The 23,265-nt window shown below is 35.2% G+C and overlaps 1 protein-coding gene across 4 annotated transcripts in view; it reads right to left on the reverse strand.

Annotated features, from left to right (window-relative positions):
• AKT3 (AKT serine/threonine kinase 3) overlaps positions 1–23,265 on the reverse strand; it is a 253,836-nt gene that overhangs the window by 26,725 nt on the left and 203,846 nt on the right. For all 4 annotated transcript variants that reach the window (XM_088799111.1, XM_088799113.1, XM_088799112.1 and 1 more), the window contains 3 exons: positions 22,696–22,818; positions 14,241–14,369; positions 2,639–2,853 (listed from right to left, as the gene is read on the reverse strand). In XM_088799111.1, the coding sequence (XP_088655237.1) occupies positions 2,639–2,853; positions 14,241–14,369; positions 22,696–22,818 (467 nt within the window). The remainder of the gene's footprint in view (positions 1–2,638; positions 2,854–14,240; positions 14,370–22,695; positions 22,819–23,265) is intronic.

Raw genomic sequence — 23,265 nt, forward strand, 5'->3', positions numbered from 1 at the left:
CCATCTAGGTTTTCTATAGACACCTCAGACTTGGCATAGCCAGAGCTAACATCAACATCCACCCACCCCATCAAGCCTCTTCCTTTGCCTCCATTTCCTGTCTGTTAACACTACTCCATTCTCCAAACGAGTCATCCATGCTGGCAACCTGAGGCATCCCTGCTCCTTCCACATCCTCACCATTTCCACTTAATCATTCACAAAGTTCTACTTCTCGCTCTGTTTCCACTGCTTCAGAAAGGACCCCATCTTTTATTGCATTCACATTCTTACCTGTCCTGCCTACCTGCCCCTGGCCTTTCATTGTGCTAATCCATCCATGACAAAGCAGCCAGAATTACCTTTACAAAGCACAACTCTGATTATCCACCCCTTACTTTTAATAATTTAGTGGCATCTTATCCCCTTCTGAATAAAGATAAAATATTTTCTAAGAAACATAAGGTCCTTATAATCCAACATATCGGCTTCATCTCCCAATGTTACCCAACTCATATTCTACACTCTAGTCACTGAACTTCTCAAATGCCATGTTCATTTGCAATTCTAGCTGTTCTTTACATGTAAATTTTTCTGTATAAACGCCAATGCAAATTCCAACTCCTTCATGAGCCAGCTCAAGTCTTCCACTCCCCTAGACAGAGCTAATAATTTCAATAGCATTTTGTGTGTAGTTTAACCTGAGCATCTGTGAATACATGTTTTGGGCCCCATGTTATTCTATGAACATCTAGAGCAGAGAATATGCTCTTCATCCTTGCATTCCCAATGTTTTAAAGCAGCAGTGGAGGGACTTGACACATCTACTATAAAAGGAAATTATTAGCAGATAATTGAAAATACCGCTTCTGTTTAGACTATAGGAGCCTCTGGGTACACAAACCTTTGAGTTGTAATATATGCCTGGCCACTAACATTCCAAATTTATCTTACATTTACTGAACAATTATTAAGTAACTACTAGGTGCTATCCATTGTGGGGGAGGAAGGGACAAAAAAAAAAAAAAATGAATGCGACATAGACATGAAAACCCCAGTAAAATTTTATTCTACAAGCCACTTATAGAGGGGCCACAAAGGAAAGGGTTGTGAAAGTTACCTGGAGAAATCAGGAAAGGATAGGATAAAAATTCACTGCCCTTGGAACCATAGCCAAATATTAAACCCCAAAATCAAGTAGATAAAATGGAAATCTCAGCTCTTTTTAAAAATTATCTATCACCAAGTACTACCAGTTACACTAATGTGTGTAAATCATCACATTAAATGGAATACATTCATAAACCTAAACCAACTGAGAAATTAATGCATTGTAATAAAGATATATAAAAAAATATCAAATAGGTACCAAGAAACTTGATTTCTACTTTTGTTTTATATGAATTTTCTGTGAGACCTAAGATAAATTATTTAAGCCTCTCTGGGCCTCCGTTTTCTCCTCAAGCCAGTGGAAATGAGAATAACAGCTACTCTATTTCTCTATGGGGAACTGAAAAGGCAACGAAGACAATAGATATGAAAATGTCCTGAATAAAAAGAATCACATTACAAATGTAAAATCGCAGTTACTAGAATTATGAAGTACCTTTTTGAATGGTTCTTCACAAAGCAAAAAAAGATGTTACCTTTTATTACGTTTGCTTATTTCTGCTGAAGGTAAAATCACATTCCTCATAAATTTAAAAGCTAGAAGCATGTAATGGAAAGCACCTCAAAGGTAGACAAAGCTCACATTTTAGGATTCATTTATCTATTATTCATTTATTCCTTCACTCATTCATATCAACAAATGCATACTGATCATCAACAATAAACAATATTGTAAAAAACAAAAAACACTATGTGAAGTGTTATGAAATATATTCAACAATATGTGAAATGGTCTATCCTCAGGATGCTTAAGATCTAAGAGATTTTCAGAAAAATACTGTCACGCACATACACATCTAGATGGAAGGATGGAGATATATACATAGATATACACAAACACACATATTAAGGGATGTTAAAATTAATAGTCATTTCACATGACTTATAAAACGCATGTGTAAATGAATATATAAACATAAAAATGAGAATCCTAGAGCTCATTAAGCAAAGGGCTTAAGTTATTGAAATAGAAAGACAAATTGTATCAAGATTTATTTATTTACTTTTTTGCCATTAGTCCTTTCAGCCACACGTGGAAAAGAATATCTTCAAACAGTAAGCAAAAAAGGTAGTTAAATATGTTGACATAGTAGGGGTGGGAAGGGAGTACGAGCAGGCCTATCCTTTTTTATAAGGTGAATCGGCAGAAACATAAAGGCCCAGAGACTGAAAAGACCAAAAGGGGTCCTTTTATTCCCATAAAAGCAAGCACGAGGGCAATTAAGAAAGTTCACTCATACTAGGGATAACACAACTCTCAAGATCCTTATTTGGTAAAATCTGCATAAAATTTCCAAGTCAGAAACAGTTGAGGAAATTTTTTAAATGTTCTATATTATGCAGCTAAAAATAAGTCAGGATCTCAGTGGGAAGACGTTTACACCAAATACATTGCTTCTTAGAATTAGTTATATATATATTTGAATTAATTTCCATATCACAATTTCTAACCACATTCATCAGTAACTCACTGTTATTTGTGGCTTACCGTTTATTTGGATCCTTTATCAAGAGCCCTGAAAGCAATGATTTTGCATCTGAAGAGAGTGTTCGTGGAAATTTAATGTCTTCCATTAGAATTAGTTCAAAAAGTTTCTCATGATCCTGGTTGTAAAAAGGTAACCTGCCACACATCATTTCATACATCACAACTCCTAGGCCCCACCAATCCACTGCTCGGCCATAGTCATTATCTTCCAATACCTAAAAGTGAAACCAGTAAAAAAGATTATTGTACATTAACTTTTAAAGCATTATTTATAAAACAAGATTTTTAAGTAAAAATTAATCCTAATTTTCAAAGCTTAGGTAGGCTACTTTTACAGCTTGACATTTAAACTATGAAGCATCCTAGAAAAGATATAAATCATACCAAATACCGTGTTTCCCCGAAAATAAGACCTAGCCAGACAATCAGCTCTAACGCGTCTTTTGGAGCAAAAATTAATATAAGACCCGGTATTATATTAGACCCGGTATTATATTAGACCCGGTCTTATATCACAGTAAAATAAGACCAGGTATTATATATTATATACATTATATTATAATATTATATTACATTTATTATATTATATAAGACCCGGTCTTATTTTAGTATAAGACCGGGTCTTACATTAATTTTTGCTCCAAAAGATGCATTAGAACTGATTGTCTGGCTAGGTCTTATTTTCGGGGAAACACGGTATGTGAAATTTTCCATTTTTCCAAAATGTTCAGTATATAAGAAAGAGGTTAAATCACACAAGCAATTCCAAGTAAGTGAGTATATGAGTGCACTAAGGATCAAATGAAAACCGTTAGTATATTTGCATATTTTTCTTAGGTCTATTTCCTTTTTCATTCTGGTTTCTAATGGGGACTTTAAGTCACAACTTAGAACTAAGACATGCTGATAAGGCTTATGATGTGCTTTACACATTCCTGCATTAAGAAGAAATAACACAAATCAAAGAGTGAAAGATAGGAGTAAACACACACAATGTCACAGAAAAGAGTACAGGCATGACCACCAAGCAAAAAAATCTGAAAAATTGTGGAGTCCTCTCCATGTTTAAACTCTTTCCGGAAATATTTAGTCAACAAAGTGAATATGAAGATTTATTGTCTGGGGTGTAATAAACTTTGGTATCCAAAGCATTAGAACCTCACAACAATTTTTGTTAAATGCAAAAAACAAAAATCATGGACTCAATTACCTGTAATGTATCCTTAAATTTGATTTCCAAATTACATTACATGGAAATTAAATTTAGTAAGAAATGACATGAAAGTATCAGGCTATGTTCAGGCTAGAGCAACCTGTTCAAATCAAAACATGATAACTTGTCATGTTATCATATCCCAGGAAAACTTTGATTCTACTTTTTTATTAGATATGTTCCTTATCCAATGGAATTCAATGCATTTATTTGGAACTTTCAGTATTTTACTTTAAGCCACTATATTTGAATCATCTTAATGCTTACTTTTTCTGATCCTCAGCTTTGGGATAAATAGATCAAGAAAATCATACACATGAAATTTATCAACTAAAAAATCTTATAACTGATTATATAAGAGAATTTGATACAGAACAAAGTACGTAGTACTCATGTTCCAAACTTTCTTAGTTTCAAATAAGTAAAAATGCTATTGAAGATTACTCCTATTGTGACTTTTATTTAAAATTTACCAATAATTCAATTTTGTAGACTTGTACATGGTATTTTTGATAGCTAAGGCACTTTAGCAGGCAAGGTATTTAAAGATGGAGCATATAATTTCAAGAAGGAACTATGTTAAACTTAAATATATATTTAGTAGTGTTTTCAAATGCTATGAAAACATTTTAAATTCAATCGTTTCATTGTTTGTTTTCTGGCTAAAGAGTACTAGGAATTACACTGGCAAGATAAGAACATGAGTCCAGTTCCTATGTTTTTCCAAAAATACTTTGTAAATCACAAACTAAGCAAAATATTTTTGGGAAAAAAAACAACAAATTCTTGTTTAGCCAAAAATATTTCAAATGTCTATTTGTTTGAAATGAGTAATGTAAGAACATACAGAAGACAAGAAATAACCTAAAGAAGCAGAGGAATTCTACTTGTGTACTCGTTAAAGGAAATGCTGCATATATAATTTTTAAATACCAGTCACTTTTGATTATTTAAGAATCTAATGTCCAATTAGTAAAATGTACTGTTTTGGGGCCTTTATCTTACAGATCCAGCCTTTTACCTACTACCTAAAAAATTTTTAATCTAAGTAATCTTTCACTGCATTCCTACAACACCAACAAAACAGTGGCACACACAAAAAAGAGCCAAATGTGGTTTTTAACCTCTTTTTTTTTTTGTTTCCATAAAACCATAAAAAGCATAAAAGCTGGATTAACTGCTTCCCGAACCCACATTTCACCAGCCGGGTTCTCATCCCCAGCTGGCAAAACTGGCAATCCTTTATTTTTGTTTAAATACCTGGTTTGCAGCCAGAGGGAAAGTGAGTACATTAAAAAAAAAAAAAAAGGTTTTATTTTTGAAGAGAAATAAACATCCGAAAAATAAAACTGCATTGTAAAAAAATCTGCTTGATAAACTAAAGTGTATTTTACTTAGCTTTGTAAAATGAACACTGATTCTGAAACTAAGTGGCTTTGCTTCTGAACATAATGTGCTTTAATTTACAGATATAATGCACAATTAGATCTGTATACTGTATCACTTTGTACTGAACAGATCTGATGCAATTCAGTATTTTTTTGACATGTAAACTTAAAAGGCAATGTTAAAAATACCCTAACAATTCAGCCATCCTTCTTATCTAAGAGTCTTTGCTATCAATTAAAAAGAAAGACTTCTCTTCAACTCCTACCTCCAAACAGCTGGAAGATGAAATACGCAAGAAATAAAAATAAAAGTGATTAAATATTCTACATACGGATAATAATATAAAACATGTTACCATTATTCACATAAAATCCTTTCTTTCTCTCCTTAAATATAAATTATTTCAAAACACAATACTTTGAAATACTCTAGAAATTCCAGAGTGAAAAATCCACAGCCTCTTTTATATTATTTTTGGAAGATAATTTTCTCCCTTACTGAAAGCACTTCTTTTTCCAAAATTGCAGTAACATAAAATTTACATTCTTTAACCTAAGAGTTGTAATTCCTTCTGGCTACCTCTGATGATTCCCCCCCCAGCCCCCCCAGCAAAAAGGCTAATTTACTTCGTGGTTATCCTGAGGGCTGCTGCAAAGGGCATGGTAAATGGTAATGTGCAGGTACAACAATGGTAGCGTACATTTCAACTCCATTACAATGCAATTTATCATATAATTTTGATATAAATGTAGATCAAAACCTGCTCCCAGAGAAATAATCCACTAAAACACTTAATTAATCTAAAGAAAGTATCTCTTTGCCATAAAAATCAATGTTACTGACATAAACAAAACTCAAGGTTTAAATATGGATATAGACATTTGGTTTTTTCTTCTATCCTTATTGTTCTGTCACCATAGATGTAGTTTTACTTTACAACTACATTTACTACAAATGCTCAAATAGAGATAAAGCACAACAGAGGATGTAAATGTTGAAAAATGATGATACCATGTTTCCCCGAAAATAAGACCGAGTCGCATATTAATTTTTGCTCCAAAAGATGCATTAGGGCTTATGTTCAGGGGATGTCATCCTGAAAAATCATGCTAGGGCTTATTTTCCGGTTAGGTCTTATTTTCGGGGAAACATGGGAGGACACATCAAAGCAATACCCAAACAGTGCACAAACTCTAGGGAACAAGGCATGGTTTCAATTTCACCAGTAGCCAGACATTGCTTCACTTTCTGATATAATAAAACCTAAGACTCAAGGAGGTCACAGCAGGTACCAACTACTATTAAATATTCTCGTAATATTTGATTAATACTTGGTAATATTTGATGTAGACACTTTCATTTATAAGACAACCATGTGAGTTAAAAAAAATCACCACGTATAGCAGTTGATTGGTTACTAATTTAAAAGAATGATATTAAATAATAAACCATCCATTTTAAAATGCTATCATCAATTAAAATTACCAATGTACATATGTATTTGGCTAGTGGGCACTTTCAAAAACCATATTCCAAAATTCTTTTCCCAATCAGGATTTACTGGAAGGTTGAAGACACCCCTCTCTCAGCTTGTTCGCCAAGGCTACACAATGCACCCAAGGCGAGCAATTGCAAGGAGGCTACGTATGCCCTAGAGTGGCTTACTGCTCGATCAATAATCCTGACAGAACAGATGGGGGGAAAGTTAAACATCCAAACAAACTCTCTGCACACCTATGTTGTGAAAGTAAACTGCGAACTTGGATGAACCAATTTACCATTAATTCAAAAAAAAAAATTTTTTTTTCTGGTAACCTTATATTTCAGGTAACTGATATATGTGTTTTATACATAAACACACACTTATATATACCTTACCATTTATGGAAACCCTTTATATATTCTTAACATCATAGGAACTTACTTCCAAAAAAAAGACCTTTAAGTCTTGTAAATCAGATTCTAAAATGTATTACAGCTTCAGGCAAAGTATATATTTCATAAGAAGTACGGATTCCAGGGGTTCTTGGTATTTTCTTCATAAATATATATTCTCAAATGCTCTAATAATTCTTAAGAGACTGAAACCGTAGCTGCCATGTGCTGTGAATTAGAATGCTGTAAGCCTATGACTGTTCCTAGCATTCACACACAATTCTTGGATACAGCTAACATCGTACTTACAAAAGCAGTCTCTGGCTAGAACAGGCAATGTTCTTGAACAAGAGAAAAGCTAAGTGGATACAATACTGGTGACTAAATCATACTTACACATATCTTCCCAGAGAGTTCTATACTTCCTTTTTAACCGGAAGCAGCAGACATTATGGGATTCCCAGAAACTGGGTCCTTGTAACCCAAGTAAAAATAGCCATTGTAAGATACTACAGGTTATCACTAGTGTTACCAGTTAGGGTTAGTTCTGTTACGTTCTTATGCTTCAGAGTATTTAAGATCAAACTGTGCTTAAACTAGAGTCATTCTAAACTGAATGCAAATATTCTGACTATTAAAGCAAAAAAAAACCAAAAACAAACACACACACATAACAATGAAAAAAAACTTTAGGGGAATAAAGTTAGTTACTACAGTTACTACAAGAACTGACAGACTTCTAAGCCAGTAAAAGCCGCTACCTATAAACACAAACAGACATTAACACTGAACTAAAAAAATATTATTTTAGTTCATGTTTTAAAAATGTCCAATTTGGGGACAAAATGGGATGTTTTTTAGTACTATCCAGAAACAGTATCAGTATTAACCCAACACATACGACAGAAGTTATTAAATATGAATTCTGACTATAAAGCATACAACTTCTACCCAAACTAATCACTGTGATCCTTTATGTAATTTTCCCCTTAATATTGGTGAGGAGACCTTTTCAAAACCATCAGGAAAATGAAGGCTTTCAAAGATACGTTAAGAGGACAGGTGTTTCATGAATTATAAATAATTAAATAAAATGTTAGGCATGTACACATTTTAGAAAGGCTATTAAAACAGGTTTCTATTTCTATAAAAAGCTTACAAATTTTAAGACTTACTTTCGCAATTTGATAGAAACAGTAGAATTCTGTCCAAGGGCTAAGCAAAATGTAACTATGTGTGCTACTGTTTTTACCTATAGATTAAATGTGCATACGTAAGTAACTTTGGCCTCATTCATTTCTCTTCAGCTCTCCTAAAGAGAAAATTGACAGAGCCCATAAGATGACGTCTTCAACATTTATTCTTTGTTGTATTTAAAATAAATAAATAAAATTCCATTCAACATATTTAAATCATGTTAGGTTCTAACTACTCCCCCGCCTACACCACTCCATGCTAGCAACTACCCTTATCCTTACATTATACGATTCTCTCAACTCATTCTCAAGAAGTTAATGTATATCTTTGGCTTTAAATTTACATAGAATTTCATTTCCATTTGTGCTATTATTTGTATAGCATCACAATGATTGAGCTATTTTTTGTATCAAAATAGTTATCAAAATATTCTGGTCTATTTCAGGTATTTTCAGAATATGTATTATATAAAGAGATACTAAAGTTGGTAGGTTTCAAAAGAAAAATGAATAAAATGACAGCAACTGAATGTTTTCTAAAAATGTTCTAAAAACTAAGAATGCATCAAAAAACACATTTTCAGCCACTGAAAACAATAATTTTTACACTTATATGAGACAAAAGTATATACATTTTTTCTCTGAATAGGAACCAGAACAAGATACTATGTATTTTCCAACAATCAAGTCATTTCTGCAATCTTTTCGTTAGTTCTAACTTGATTATCAAATAATTTTTATTTTTACACTATTACAGAAGTGCATTTCTCTAGGTTTCCAAAACCACCTTATTCAACCTTCCCCATCTGTCACCATCTGCTTCTTTTTAGCATGTACTTTTTGTGTGATCACATAAGCATGTGAAAAATAACTAACATTCAGATGATTATCTGCTGGTACATTTGAGGACTGGGCATAATAAAAGTGAACTGCCAAAACGTACTTAACACTTTTAATTTTGTTGGGTCTTGCATGTAAGCTACATTTGATTTTCAAACTGTTTTACAGTTGGAAAGTTGATCAGGTACTGCTAACTCAAGAGCAAAGCTGAGACTAAATAATTAGCACTGCATAAAATGGTTTGGATTCAATGAGAGCCAAATCAAATAAAATTTAACAGTAAGATTTTATATGTGATTTCTAATTTCTTTTATAATCTCTAGGTGTGAAAATATAGTATAGATTACAAAGACAAAATCCCGTCAAAATATCTTATGGTCCCTAATGCATGGCAGGTCAAGTTTATTTCCTTCTCATGTTAGGAAGAGCAAAACCACATTCGTTTAAAACTAGATACTCTCATACTAATGCATTTTTAGAGCTGTATCACACTAAATGCACAGTTTATATGCCTGCTAGGACTGTACCTCTGCAACCTCTTTAAAAATACATGATTTTTTCCCTTTAACACTAAAGATCTATATATAATTCTTCATCAAAAGAGATAAGAGAACAAATATTTTAAAAATATTCGTTTTTCAACAAATGGCATTTTTATACTATAGTAATTATCTTTTTTGGTGGTTTTTACCACAAGAAGAAACTTAAGGTCATTTAAAACTGAAGTTTATTTAAAATCGGCTATGCATCTGATATATAGGACAGTTAAATCAGGTTTGAACTGATTTCTAACAGTCTTTTTGAAGCATCTTTTAAATGCCCTCCACCTATCTTTTTTTAAAATTAAGTGTATTGGGGTGACATCAGTTGATAAAATGATATTGGTTTCAAGGGCTCCATTCTATAATATTTCATCTGTATATTGCATTGTGTATTCACCCTTCACCTATCTTTAAACTGCTGTTTCTACCAGATTCAACACCTTAACAGGTAAAGGATGACCATTGCTAGATGAAGCAGAAACTACAAGGAGACCGCTCCATAATGTGTAAACAAGTTTTCTACAGGAAGAGAAGGGGAAATTCTGATGGTGAGAAATTTACCAGGAAAGCAGTAGTCAGAGGTCTGATAGACAACCACTTATATACGATCAGGGGAAGTCTGGCATTTAACAAGGGTACACACCAGAAATTTGGGGGTTCAGAAAAAGTGAGAGACACCGTCTGAAGCAAAGGGAAGAGGCTGATGTTTGCTCTTGCTAGTCCTTCCCTAAATCTGACCACGTATGTCTGATCAGTGTTGCCTTTCTCTACTCCAAAGTGGCTTTCCCTTCTCCATGAGGTCAAATCTGAATGTGCATTCCCATCCCCTCTCTGTGTCCAGCCTCTCCTCTCCCGGCTTCCTTTTCCTGCCACCAGACCCTCCCTGCAGGCTCACACCTTTCCTGTCCCTTCCGCTACACCCCACGTAACTCCAATAAAACAATTCTTGTTTGCACAGTAGTAATTACTCTCCATATCTTATCACCTTAGTAAACAGAGAGATACTTGATGAAAACCACTTCTTATTATCATTGCATTCCTAGCACCTAATGTAATGCATGGCACCTAATAAATAGTCCTTAGTGAATGAAAGAATTTTCTTTAGGGAAATGGTCCATATCAGAGACCAGAATAAAGACTTAACTTCTTGTTTTTAAAAGTGAGAGTACACACATTCAAAGTTACCTGATTTAACACACATGCAGTGTTTGACATAAGTACTTAAAATATTAAGAATTAAAATTGCGTGAGAAGTTAGTTGTTTCAAGATTTGTCATCCTCAAACAGTAACTACTACAGTGATCACTCTCCCCTATAAAAATGAGGTGTCGAGATTTTAATTATGAATCAGCAAGTATCAGCCGTGGGAACATAAACTGCTTCTAAAGACCAAACTTCTGCAATAATATATATATATATATATATATATATGAAGAAATGTTTCCTTACTTGCCTTTAAATAGAAATTGATAATTTCTTGTGAACTGTAAACTTTCCCTTTAGAAACAATTGGGCTCTTCTTGAATTAAATTCTTGGTTTTGTTCTTCAGTTGATGATATTTGCATATAGAACAATATCTTTGTTTCTTAGAAGATCATCTGCTTCTAAAATGAGATGTACTTATCTTCTTCAGAAATAATTTCCCCTAATTGTAACACAACTAATTTTGTTATTCTAAATAAGGGATAACATCATCTATGGCAAATGTATAGCAGGGGTAATTAAACTTCAGAGAAACAAAGAATTTGTTTTCCATGACATTCACAAAAACAATCCTATTCTAGAAAATATGATCTTGTATTTGAATAAACAAGGAACTGTTTCTAAAATTTTTCCTAATTCAGCCACAAAAATGGACAGTTTTAAACTCTAGATTTTGTAACAGAGAAAATGATATTTTGAGCAGTCCTCAAAATAATATTTGGAAATCTACTGTATTTCAAATTATTTGCACTTATTTACAATAGTTCAACATTCTTGAAATGTAAATTTAATCCCTAATTGAAAAGGACTGTTGTAATGAGCTGGCATGAGTTCTACTCTGTATGTAAAAGGGAATCATTCTGAATGCATTCCTACTTGCTAATTTCTTTTGATTACCTTTTCTTTTGAGTCCTTTACAAAGCATTTATTTTAAAAATGACAATTCTTGACATCTTCAAGTGGCTTTTAAATTGTGCCTTTTTGGGGCCATGATGTATTCAGTAAAAGAAGTACAAGTGGGCTTTATAAGATGAACCTACTCAGAATCGTGATTCTATCCCCACCGCCTCCAAGCTGGGTACAGTTTACATAAAAAACAAAAAAACAAAAACTGATCCTCAGTTCCCTCACCTTAAAAAAAATCAGGTTTGCTATCACAAAAGGGTTATTCTAAATATGCAATATACTTATGTAGCATATGGCACATAGAAGAGGTTCAATAAATAGTAATCTTCATCCATCAAAGATGAACGTCTCCCTGTGGCTCTGGCCGAACTAACCCTGGAGTTTGAGGGAAGAACCGAGCTGGTTCCTGACTCAGGGTTTTTACAGCAGCTGCTCTCCATATTCGGAATGCTCTTCCCCTCAATTTTGCCAACAGCTGCCTGCTTCTCGGCTTTCAGATCTCTTGTCCCACATCACTTTCTCTGAACATCCTATCTGTAGAAGGTTCTATATGCCAAAGGCAGCTGCAGCAATATCTCAATCTCACATGCTGTTCTACGGCAGAGACATGGGGTCTACAGCCCACCCTAAATCTGTATAGGCTTAGGACTGGTTCACCAATGAGCACAGGACAGAAGGATGGTGTGTGGTTTCCAAAATGAGGACGTACACAGAGATGCATACACAAATGTTCACAGCAGTTTTAGAGCTGAACACTGGAAGCAACGCAAATGTCCAGCAACTGTTAAATGGATAAACAAAATGAGGCCTCTCCATACAATGGAATATTATTTGGCCATAAAAAGGAAATGCTGATATGCCCCAAAGTGGATGAACCTTGTAAACCATAGACTCAGTGAAAGAAGCCAAATACAACAGGCCACATATTGTAGGATTCCATTTCTATGAAATGTCCAGAACGGGCACATCTATAAAGACAGAAAATAGATCAGTAATTGCCCAGGGAGGAGGGGGAGAACAGAGAGCTAATGGATATGGGGTTTCTCTGATGGAGTCATAAACATATTCTGGAATTAGATGATGGTGATGGTTGCACAACTCTGTGAACATACTGAAAACCACTGCTGTGTACTTTAAAAGGCTCAATCTTATGGTGACTTTTACTCCAATAAAATTATAAAAAACAGACTATGAAAAGAAAATTTCGAAAATGAATAAAACATTTTTTCACGGTTTCCTAGGTGGAACCAAAAAAAATAAAAAAGAGGAAGCAGCTCCTAACCTGTTCCCAGGATAGTCACTTTTAGAACCCAGAGGCAAGGAAGTGTGACTCCCCTTGGATCGGTTATGAGGAAGCCCAGGCCACAGGAAAGGCTGAGGCTCCCAGAAGCCCTCCTGTGGTCCGTCCTGTCACAGCACCTGCTGACAGCCAGTCAACTGTGAGGCACGTCAGTGAAGAAGCTGCCGCATTCCAGCCTCCAGCCTGTAGAGCCACCTCCCCCCTCCCCACCACTGTAAAGCTCTCCGCTGAGACCCCATACACTGTGGAGTGAAGATTCCCGTCTGCTTTCCTGACTCAGAATCCACGATCACATCAAATGGTTGTTTTTCACCATGAGGTTTTGGAGTGGTTTTCACACAGCAATAGTAACTGGAACATTATCTAAATAAAATAGCCACCACACCACACCCTTCCCTTTATCTAGCTTTTTTCTCTTCCCGGCACTTATTCATTACATCACATTATATCATTGATTTATTTTAATTCTGTTTCCCTCCCCCAGGAGTTAAGTTCCCTGAGAGCAGCGTCCTTCACGTCTTGGTTCTGTAACCACATCATCCAGAAAAATACCCAGCACATAGTAGACACAGAATACATAGTTGTTGAATATACAAATAAATGAATTACTGGGAACCCTCAACATGGATGGTCATTGGATAGAGTTGGCTTTGGTATGAATTCTAACATGTAGCTACAGTCACTTCATTAACTTTCCCAGTGAAATACTTTCCAATACTTAAGTATGGAAACCCACAATACTACAAACCCAAATTATTATTTCTTTGTGTCTAAGGAAAATCCAAATGGCTTATACAACTGTAAACATTCCTGCTGACGTCATTCAATTATTCTATTTTAACAAATGAATCAAAATGAGCATACTCAAGAAGTAAAATGTAATGGCCAAGAAATCATAACTGATTCACTATATATTGTAGTTGTACTTCTGTGCTCATAAAGTCTATAAAATTCAATCTCTATATATTCTTGCCCTATAATACCACATTAAACAAGGGGAGCAAAACAGATCTCATTCATGTCTAAGTCCAGGTAAGAGTAGTAGATACTGCTTTTTTTTTTTTTAACACTTAAATAGTGTACTTCGTAAAACATGACGTCAATGTTATTCTTTTCTATGACTGGAAGCAAGCGTACCTCGGGAGCCAGATACTCTGGGGTACCACAGAATGTCTTCATGGTGGCTGCATCTGTGATCCCTTCTTTGCAAAGTCCAAAATCTGTAATTTTTATGTGGCCATCTTTATCCAGCATCAAATTCTCCAACTGCATAGTAAGAAAAATGACATGGTTTGTTCTATAGTCTTCAAATATAGGAAAATACTGTTTTGAAAAACTGAATGTTGAGTAAGGTATTTTGGAACGAGGACGTGGTTGTAGTTAATAGAACTGTCAGTACTTACAAACCCTGCAGCTTCCTGACTCACGTGTAAAAAGAAACATGTTTTTAATCAACTACTTCATGATGATAAAATGACTGATTTTAAACCAATGGAAGTAAGAGCCATTATTGTGAGATACATGAGTTCTGAGGACTAAAGCCTAATTAACTTTCCAAAGCAAATATCAATCCTCCTTTTAAAAAAAATAAATTGTGATCTAAACAATCCCAAAGAGATGGGCATCTTCTTCTGGATATATACAGATGGTTTTCAACAATTTCTCTTGGGAATCTATTGCTATTATAAAATATTCACTTACAGAAATGTTTTTTGGTGGTGGTTGTAAATCAAACCTAAATCTTATTTTGTAAGGTAAGGCGATATCCTCTTTTGCAGTTCTTTGTAATAAAGAAATACCAACCCTTTTAAACATAAAGAGAAAAAGAATATCAAAGTCAAACATTCAATAGTTAACGAAAATATATAGCACAAATATTATGCAGTTGGAATCTCTTTGAAGCCATTAATTAAAAAAAACACCAAAGAGAATCTTCAAGATTAAACCAAGTAGCAAGATTATCCGCCTCAAGTGAAAATTATGAAATGCAAAGGATTTGCGCAAAGCCAGTACAATTAAAAATAACAACAATAACGGGATTATGTCTTTATCCCCTTTTGAAACCAAAGTTCTGGTGATCTCACACCAAGATACATGAGTGCCACAGCCGTACACAGACGAGGGCCCTAACCTTGCCCACTCATGTAGATACAACCTAAAGGTACACACGAGAAATGCACACACAAGAAACACAGGTGAAAAATATACTAGCAGGACGAATGATAATTAACTTATTTAAGAAGTAGACACTTATTCTGTTCCTTCATGTGACGATACATGAAGGAGCTTACCTGAACTGTGAAGTCGATAGCAAATTCAAAACAGACCTCCATGTAAGAACAGAACTAGATACCAATCATGTAAAATAAAAGGTGATGATATACTGTCATCGTGTCCAATGTCTTATAAACCAGAAACTAAATACAGTGAAGCAAGCTGTGCTCACTGAAGGGAAGATGGGACAGACACCAGCCCTTGGCTGCAGTGCTTCCATGTGCTACCCACTGACGTAAACATGCAAACATGTCGTACTTATTGCATCTACTTCAGAGAAGTGAGTTTATCTTTGACCAGTCTACAGAAAGCTGAATGAACCCTAGATATAATGTTGAAGCTTTCAAAAAGAGAAGTTCTTTTATTTTATCTAAATCCAGATATCCTGCATCATCCGTAATGCTTCTCTACTAACTGGAACCTAAAAATAGAGCCTAATTTGCACAAGTGCCAAGAAGCCCTGAATACTGAAACCAATCAGAAACATCAAGAAAGAGTCTGTCTACTTCTCTTTCTTCCTAATCTCCTCCTCTCGGCCTTGGTTTGTCTTTCCCTTCTTCATGCTTCTGGTTGTCTGTCCTTTTTTCTCCTCTTTCAAAACAATACCTTCTTTCTTTTTCCCTCTCCTAACTTGCCATAATGAGAAAGAAATGTATATTGGAAGGTCTGCTGTTTTTGTTGAATAAAAATGTATATGCCCTGTTCCTAATTTTAAAGAATATGCTTATGGCTTTACTATAGGAATATGTTACAATATAAACAAACAAAACCAAATTAAGTTCTTCAAATGCTGTATGATCTTTTAAAAAATATTTAATAAATCTCTTTTGCCAACATAATATATAAAAAATTCTTATAAAATCTTCAAATAATACTATGGCATACAACGTGGATGAATTATTACTCCATTATTATGCCAATCCTCCTTATGTGCTTTATATGTATATGTATGGGAAAATATTCATGGAAACATGATATCAGGCACTGTTTCTCCGTATTTTGACAAGGCTATTTTGAAGTGAATGACAGAAGTATCAAAATGCACAAACACTGTTTTTAATACCAAGCATTGAGTGTGTGTGTGTGTGTGTGTGTGTGTGTGTGTATTTTTAAATCCTGACTTGCAACTAATTCTCTCCGCTCAGACTTCATCTCTGAGCCTCGTACCAAGGGTTGCAGGGTGAGGAATGAAATGAGATGCACGGATGGGGTTTGGGTAAGGAATGGGCTGGAGGTGACTGACAGTCTCAGTGTGCGCAGAACTTGAGGGGTTTCCTGGGATGCAGGACTTAAACGTTCTGTAACTGGGGAAGTGCTGGGCAAACCAGGGCAGTTGGTCATCCTCCTTGATTACAAATGAACTTTAAAAAATTACAACGACACAGTAAGAAATAAGGTCAGCCTAAGGGATGACAAATGAGAGATGGGTAAGGGTCAAGATGATGGGTGAGAGAGCATGCTGCATGGGGGGCAGTAGAGAGCAAAATGGGTAAGAGTGGGGAGTCAAGCTAGAGAACTTACACGTAAACTCAAGCTTTAGCCCTTTCTCACTGTGTGACTTTGGGCATGCCATTGATTTCTGCATGCCTCAACTTCGTCTATAAAACAGAGGTATAAATAACAGTAACAACCCAGTATGATTGTTCTGAGAATTAAATAAGATACTGAATGCAGAACTTAATACACTGTAAACATTCAATGAATGTGTTGGTCATTATTAAACAGAGAGTTTAATGGTTGATTTATAAGTTATCAAAATGGTGTGCGATCTTTTAGGCAACATACTGTTAAAGGCAAAGAACAAAGTTCAAGAATGAAACCTTATAAGACACTTTTGTCAGCTCAGTGATTTCATTAAAAACATTTTTCAATAGGAAATCATTTATTTTGAATAAAACAGAAAAACATAAATATTTCATTATTTTAAAGCCAGGTATTTAACAACAGTGTCCATTTTCCCATTTTTTCTTCTCTCAGCTTCCGGAAATACCATTTTGCTGAGCATGAATGACAAAGCAATTTGTCCCTCCACAGTGTAAGTGATAGTCAGAGATCCATCACCTTAAAAAATATCCCCAAATCCAATGTATACAACGATAAGTCAGGGAGTAATTAAGTACCTAGTCTTGTTAAAAAGGAAATAAAATTTTACACAGACGCATAACCGTTTCCGTAAAATGTAAGAACCATTAGTGCTGTGATTCACAACTGCGAAGGATGCCCAGAAGCACCTGAAGTCTTTTCAAAGCAGATGAAAGGTCTACACATAGCAACCACCTGCACGCCAATCACTTCCTCAGGGCACTGAACACTAAGACAAAGAGGACTTAGTTGAACATTTTTAGGAACGCTTCCACTACGTTAAGGGGAATAAAAATATTTACAAACAGTCTTTCTTTGGTTCTCTGTCCTAACTCTCATGGCTTTCCTTCCTTTTCTGTAGTCAAAAAACGCAAAATGCACATCTGTCACTGACTGGTCAGGGACTCTCTATTTATAAAACTTTAAATGCATCTGTTTTATCTCCAGTCAGTCTTAGTTTCCAAGACAGAGAGCAGGACATTGGGTTTAGGCTTAATGGATGCATCTGCTGGCAGAAAGCAATGATGGAGTCAAACAGGACGTGTGACGGAAAAGATTATGTATTAAAAATCAGGGTAGTGCTTACTATTAATATTATAATCAGAGGATAGTTGTCAACAGTTCACGCTTTGAAGAGAGAAAAATATTAGACATATACCTCACAGAGGAGCCATGGAAAAAGGCAACATATTTTTACCCAGTTGAAGTGAATAAGCATTATCTGGTAGAGGGTCTTGATTCTGTGTCTATATAAGACAAATGGTAGATTTGGCAATCTTATCTGGCAATCTTTTTTCCTCTGTGCTTGTGAAAAATAAATTATAGCAAGAAAGTATTATGCTCCTTCCTGCTCTCGCTGGTACCTAGAATAAAATTAAACTAAAAATCCTAGCTGTGCTTACTATAGTGCTTCTCAAACTTTTACTATACTTCCTAGTACAATAAAAAGTGAAACTGGTAGGGAGTACCAGGATGGGCGGACAGGCTGCGGGCACTGGACCTGACTGGCTCGGAGGCTCCTCCCACCACTTTGTGGGCTGAGGGAGGCGTGGCTTGAGTACATCTGTAACCCACGTGTGACACACAGGCTGGGAAGCTCTGCTCTAACACATGCCATGCGAGCTATCAGAAAATTTTTAAAAGCTTTTAAACTTTCTAATATAATATTCTAATAGAGGTATATATTCTAACATATGTATCTTTCATTGAAATGGCTGACGTTGCTATTAAACAAAGGGATGAAAATAGCAGTTCCTAAGGGATCTGATAACTATCAAAAATATAAAGAAACGATTCCTTCACTCACTCTTATGCCCCCTTTAGCACAGAGGCATCAAACTCAGTGCTGGGTACCAAGACTACCTCGGGCCCAAGAATGGAGCAAGGGATTTTTTTGGGTATCAAATGTCCCCCACGTTGGCCGGCAGGAACTTAATTAAGAGGTGTGCTGAAATACTGAAGAAAACATTTCTTCACTTTCACCCTTCCTACTTAAGAAGGAAAAGGATTCCTCACGCACAATAGAGAAGCCCTCAGGGAGGTTACTAAGCTATTTAAGAAGTTACTACTTATTAGGAACATAGCCCAATAGTACACTTTCACTTTTGAGATGGAGGGGGTCGTAATAGCAGTGGCTTCAAGTTTCTATAAAAGAGGGAATGCAGAGTGACTGTCTGGTTAGAAGCAGGAGTTGGGGGATGTGCCAGGAGACTCAGCGTGTAACGCAAGCAAGCTGTCTTTATTTGAGCTGTGAGCTTATTAGGGGTGAACGTCCGGGAACTGACGAAGACAGGGAGGGCTGCGGTGAAACACTGAAGCCATCCCTTTGTACCATCACCGAGCTTTAGAAATGATCTAAATCTATTTAGTGGCTTCTCATGGTAATAACGTAAGTGGTTAAATTAACCATTTAACTCTCTGATTAGATAGAAAATAAGATTAGATTTTCCAGAAATAGAACATAGTAGCAATTTATGTATTATTTTCTGTCCCCCGCCACCACCCTGTCATAAACTGGGAGAAATTAATTCTTAATGAATTCTAGTATCATTATATGTACTTTGCAAATGTCCCTATTCAGCCTACTCTGTAGTTGGATGGTCAGGGTTGTTGGGAAAAAAAAATGTTGTACTTGCAAAATAAGAACTAAGCAGAAAAGAGGTTTTTTAATACTTTTGCACTAGAGCAAATTCTTAAGATTTCTTCAAAATTTTAACGCTTTTGCACTAGTGCAAATTCTTAGAAGAGATTTCTTCAAAATTTTCCTAAGATTAGTTAGGAAAAACATCAGTTTTTCCTAAGTAATCACAAGGAATTTGGGTGCTACTGACACAAAACTTCTCATTATGATATGTATTGACAAATTAAGCAAACTTACTTCTTAAGATGCAACGAAAGTTGTGCTAATTTATCTGTTACGAACATTAAGTTATTAGAAACCATGTACTAATAAAATATCTTATTAAATTGCACATGAAGTAAGGCTTTACCTCCAGTGATAAATGGGGGGCAGGCGAATGGGTACTGATTTTCTTGTGAGGCGCAGCTACCGCAGGCATCTCAAAAAGATTTGCATTTGAGTAAACACAAGGTAAGGAGATGAGAGAGACAAATCTGAGACTGATCAATCAAAGTGGATACCTAAATCAGGCTTTGATGATGCTTTTTTTAATACGTCTGGTATAAACATATTCAAAACATTCATTATCTTCAGCAGCTTTATTAGAATTTTAGGTTTACAAAGCTCTCCCAGAGTTCTCAATGCCCTCTCCTATCTAGATGTCATTTCAACTCTAGAAAGTCAGAATGGTGTGATGAAAAAACATCAGACCTGGAGCTAAGTTCATGGGCTCCAGTAATCTTGGCTATGTCACCACCTTAGTCCATTTCTTTGAGCATGTCACTTACTAGGTTTCGAAGCTTCAAAGACCTCGTTTGTAAACTATGGGTCAGCTCTAAATTTCTGTGATACCACCTACAGGCTCTCACTCTCATGCATAATCTTGTGAACCATGGATACAAATAACTTGTATAAATTTTGAATGTTTGGCTTTTTGACATTGTATGTATTCTTCTTGAAGTATATTCATATGGTTTCTGTCCCATGCTGTATACATTTCCTTAGACCTTTAAGTTAAGGCTATATTTAAAATAAGGAGACCACCTAATTGTGTCATAAAATTAGTGGTCTATGCAGATGGTAACTACATGACTGGCATTCACATACAAAGTAGGTACTTTATATTACAGTTTCATAAATTTAGTCTAATTCCATCATCAGAAGGGATGAGGTAATGAAACTCATATTAGTGAACTTCAATATACCAATATGTTAATTCATTTAATAAGAAACGGTTAGTGGTAAATATTGACCAAGACCATCTCAATTATATCATTCTTTAATCAATGCTGACAATCAAATGAGCATTCTTTTCTTTGTTTCTTTAAGCTAATAATTCTACTTTCCAGCTTTCAACATTTTGGACATGTTACCAAGCACTTCAAAATTATTCACATTTCCTGAAGTCCAGGAAGTTCCCTCTTTTTGAAGTTCCCCCTTAAAGTATAAAGTGGGAGGAGAGGGGAGCTGATTCAGGCAGAGAAGAGCTAACTATTTCTCAGAAAATTTGGCAATGCCATACAACTTACGTTCTAAGTTTTGTCATGTCATATAACGAATTTCTTTTTTAAAAATCTAGATTCAAGACATTTAAACATTATGGGATTATCTGGCCATGCAGACATCAAATACAAGAATGCTGAATGCTGCCACATTCCTGGTTATAAAAAGCTTCCGGCTAAATATAATCGTGTTGTTGACTTGGATTCATCTCTGGTCCACTTGGGCACTTAGCTGATCATCCCTCACCTTGATGTTTTATAGTTGCGTAGCTCATTTTTCCTAAATACAGTATTTTATAGCTTCTGTTAAACTTCAACAAGTAATAATATTATGCAAATATACGTACTTATTTCATTGTCATCGTGTACAATAATACTTTGCAAGACAGTCACTCCTTAGGGTCATTTATAACATAAAGGTATATGATAGGAGCATCTTTAAATAATTAGATAACAGAATCACAGGCATTTAAAAATGAGTGAGCTGGGAGAGTAAGAGGGTAATTGTGATTTCTTTATGCTGTAATATGGATATACCTCATTTCATACAAACAGAATTTCACAAAAGATTTATGTAATTCTTATTTCTACAAATCAAATTATATTTTAAATGACCTAGTAGTTGATAAATAAAGCAATTCTGGATCTAATTTTAATAAGATTATTATGTAATTTACTTAGTGAGAAAGTAAGATTGCCACATTTAGAATCTATTCAAAATGTGTCATGGCACAAATTTCCTTAATTTGGTCGATCTAATTCAAAACTGTGTCCAGAGAATCACTACAATCTTTTATGTGCTACCCCAGGGGTCAGCAAACTATAGCCCATGGGCAAAATCTAGCCTCCTGCCTGTTTTGGTAAATAAAGTTTCACTGGAACACAGTCAGATGCACTCATTTATGTGCTGTCTGAGCGGCTTTTACCCTCCAATGGCAGAGTTGACAAGTTGCAAAAGAGACTGTCTAGGCAGCAGAGCCTAAAACATTTACTATATGGCCTTTAAAGAACATTTGCCAATCCCTGAGTTATTCTGAGGATATCGTCAGAAAGGCACTTTGAGAAGTCAAGTCACTCTTACCAATGAAATACAAACAGTACTTTTTAAAATAGAAACTAACAAATTAATGAAAGGCTATATTGAAATGCTTTAGATACTTAAACCCATCAAAAAGTTAATATAAAAATCAAAACATATTTCCTCCCAATAAAGTATTATTATAAAAGTTTCCTCATAATGTATCATAAGATGTTAGACTATAATGAGACTTAGTTTTAAATGTCACTTGCAAAGTTACTTGACTCTTAATCAGATGTTTAACGTTACTTAAAACATTTACAGAAAAATGAAACTATTTCTGGTAGATCATACTTAATCAGAGAAGTCAAGCAGAAATTCATTGGCACACACACCAAAAACTTGGACATAAAGAACTATACACATTATTAGTGAATGAAATTTCCTCTCAAATGCCGTAAACTAATCTTAAACGGAGTGTTTTCTTTCCCAAATAAATCTGCTTTTCTCCAAGCCATGTAACTTTGTAATTACATTGTTTGTCCCTATAGTCTCTGCAAAAACAAATTTTGATTACTTTTTTTTTTTTCTTTTTACCTTGAGATCACGGTACACAATCTTTCCGGAATGTAGATAGTCCAAGGCAGAGACAATTTCTGCACCATAGAAACGTGTGCGGTCCTCAGAGAACACCCGCTCTCTCGACAAATGGAAAAACAGCTGCAGGGTAAACAGCAGGGACACCATTGTAATAATTACTGATTTAGTGGGGGAAATTAACACAAACATAAAACACCTCTCATCACCATATTGTGATGATAGATAGTGTACTCTCCGTGGGCACTCAGCACTCTTAGACAGCAGCTGGCTTATCTTTTCCAGGTTTCCAAGGGGAGACTGCGAGCTGTTAAATCAGCGTTTTAATCAATATACCAATCTTGTTTAAGGCATTCTGCTTGCTACCCATTTAACCTTCAGTTACCAGAGGAAAGGAGTATGCATCATCGGACTGCATCTCCCCCTTCCTATACGGTGGCTTCCCTCTTTCAAGGCACTGAGACATTATGAAAATAAATGAACACGAGCATAGATGTAATAGTTCTACTTAATTATTTGATTTACATTTGATTGCAAAGAAAGGACTACTGATTTGCTGACGCTGATTTA

This window comes from Rhinolophus sinicus, chromosome 6, assembly GCF_057876585.1.
Source record: "Rhinolophus sinicus isolate RSI-liver-muscle chromosome 6, RSI-T2T, whole genome shotgun sequence".
Taxonomy (NCBI): Eukaryota; Metazoa; Chordata; class Mammalia; order Chiroptera; family Rhinolophidae; genus Rhinolophus; species Rhinolophus sinicus.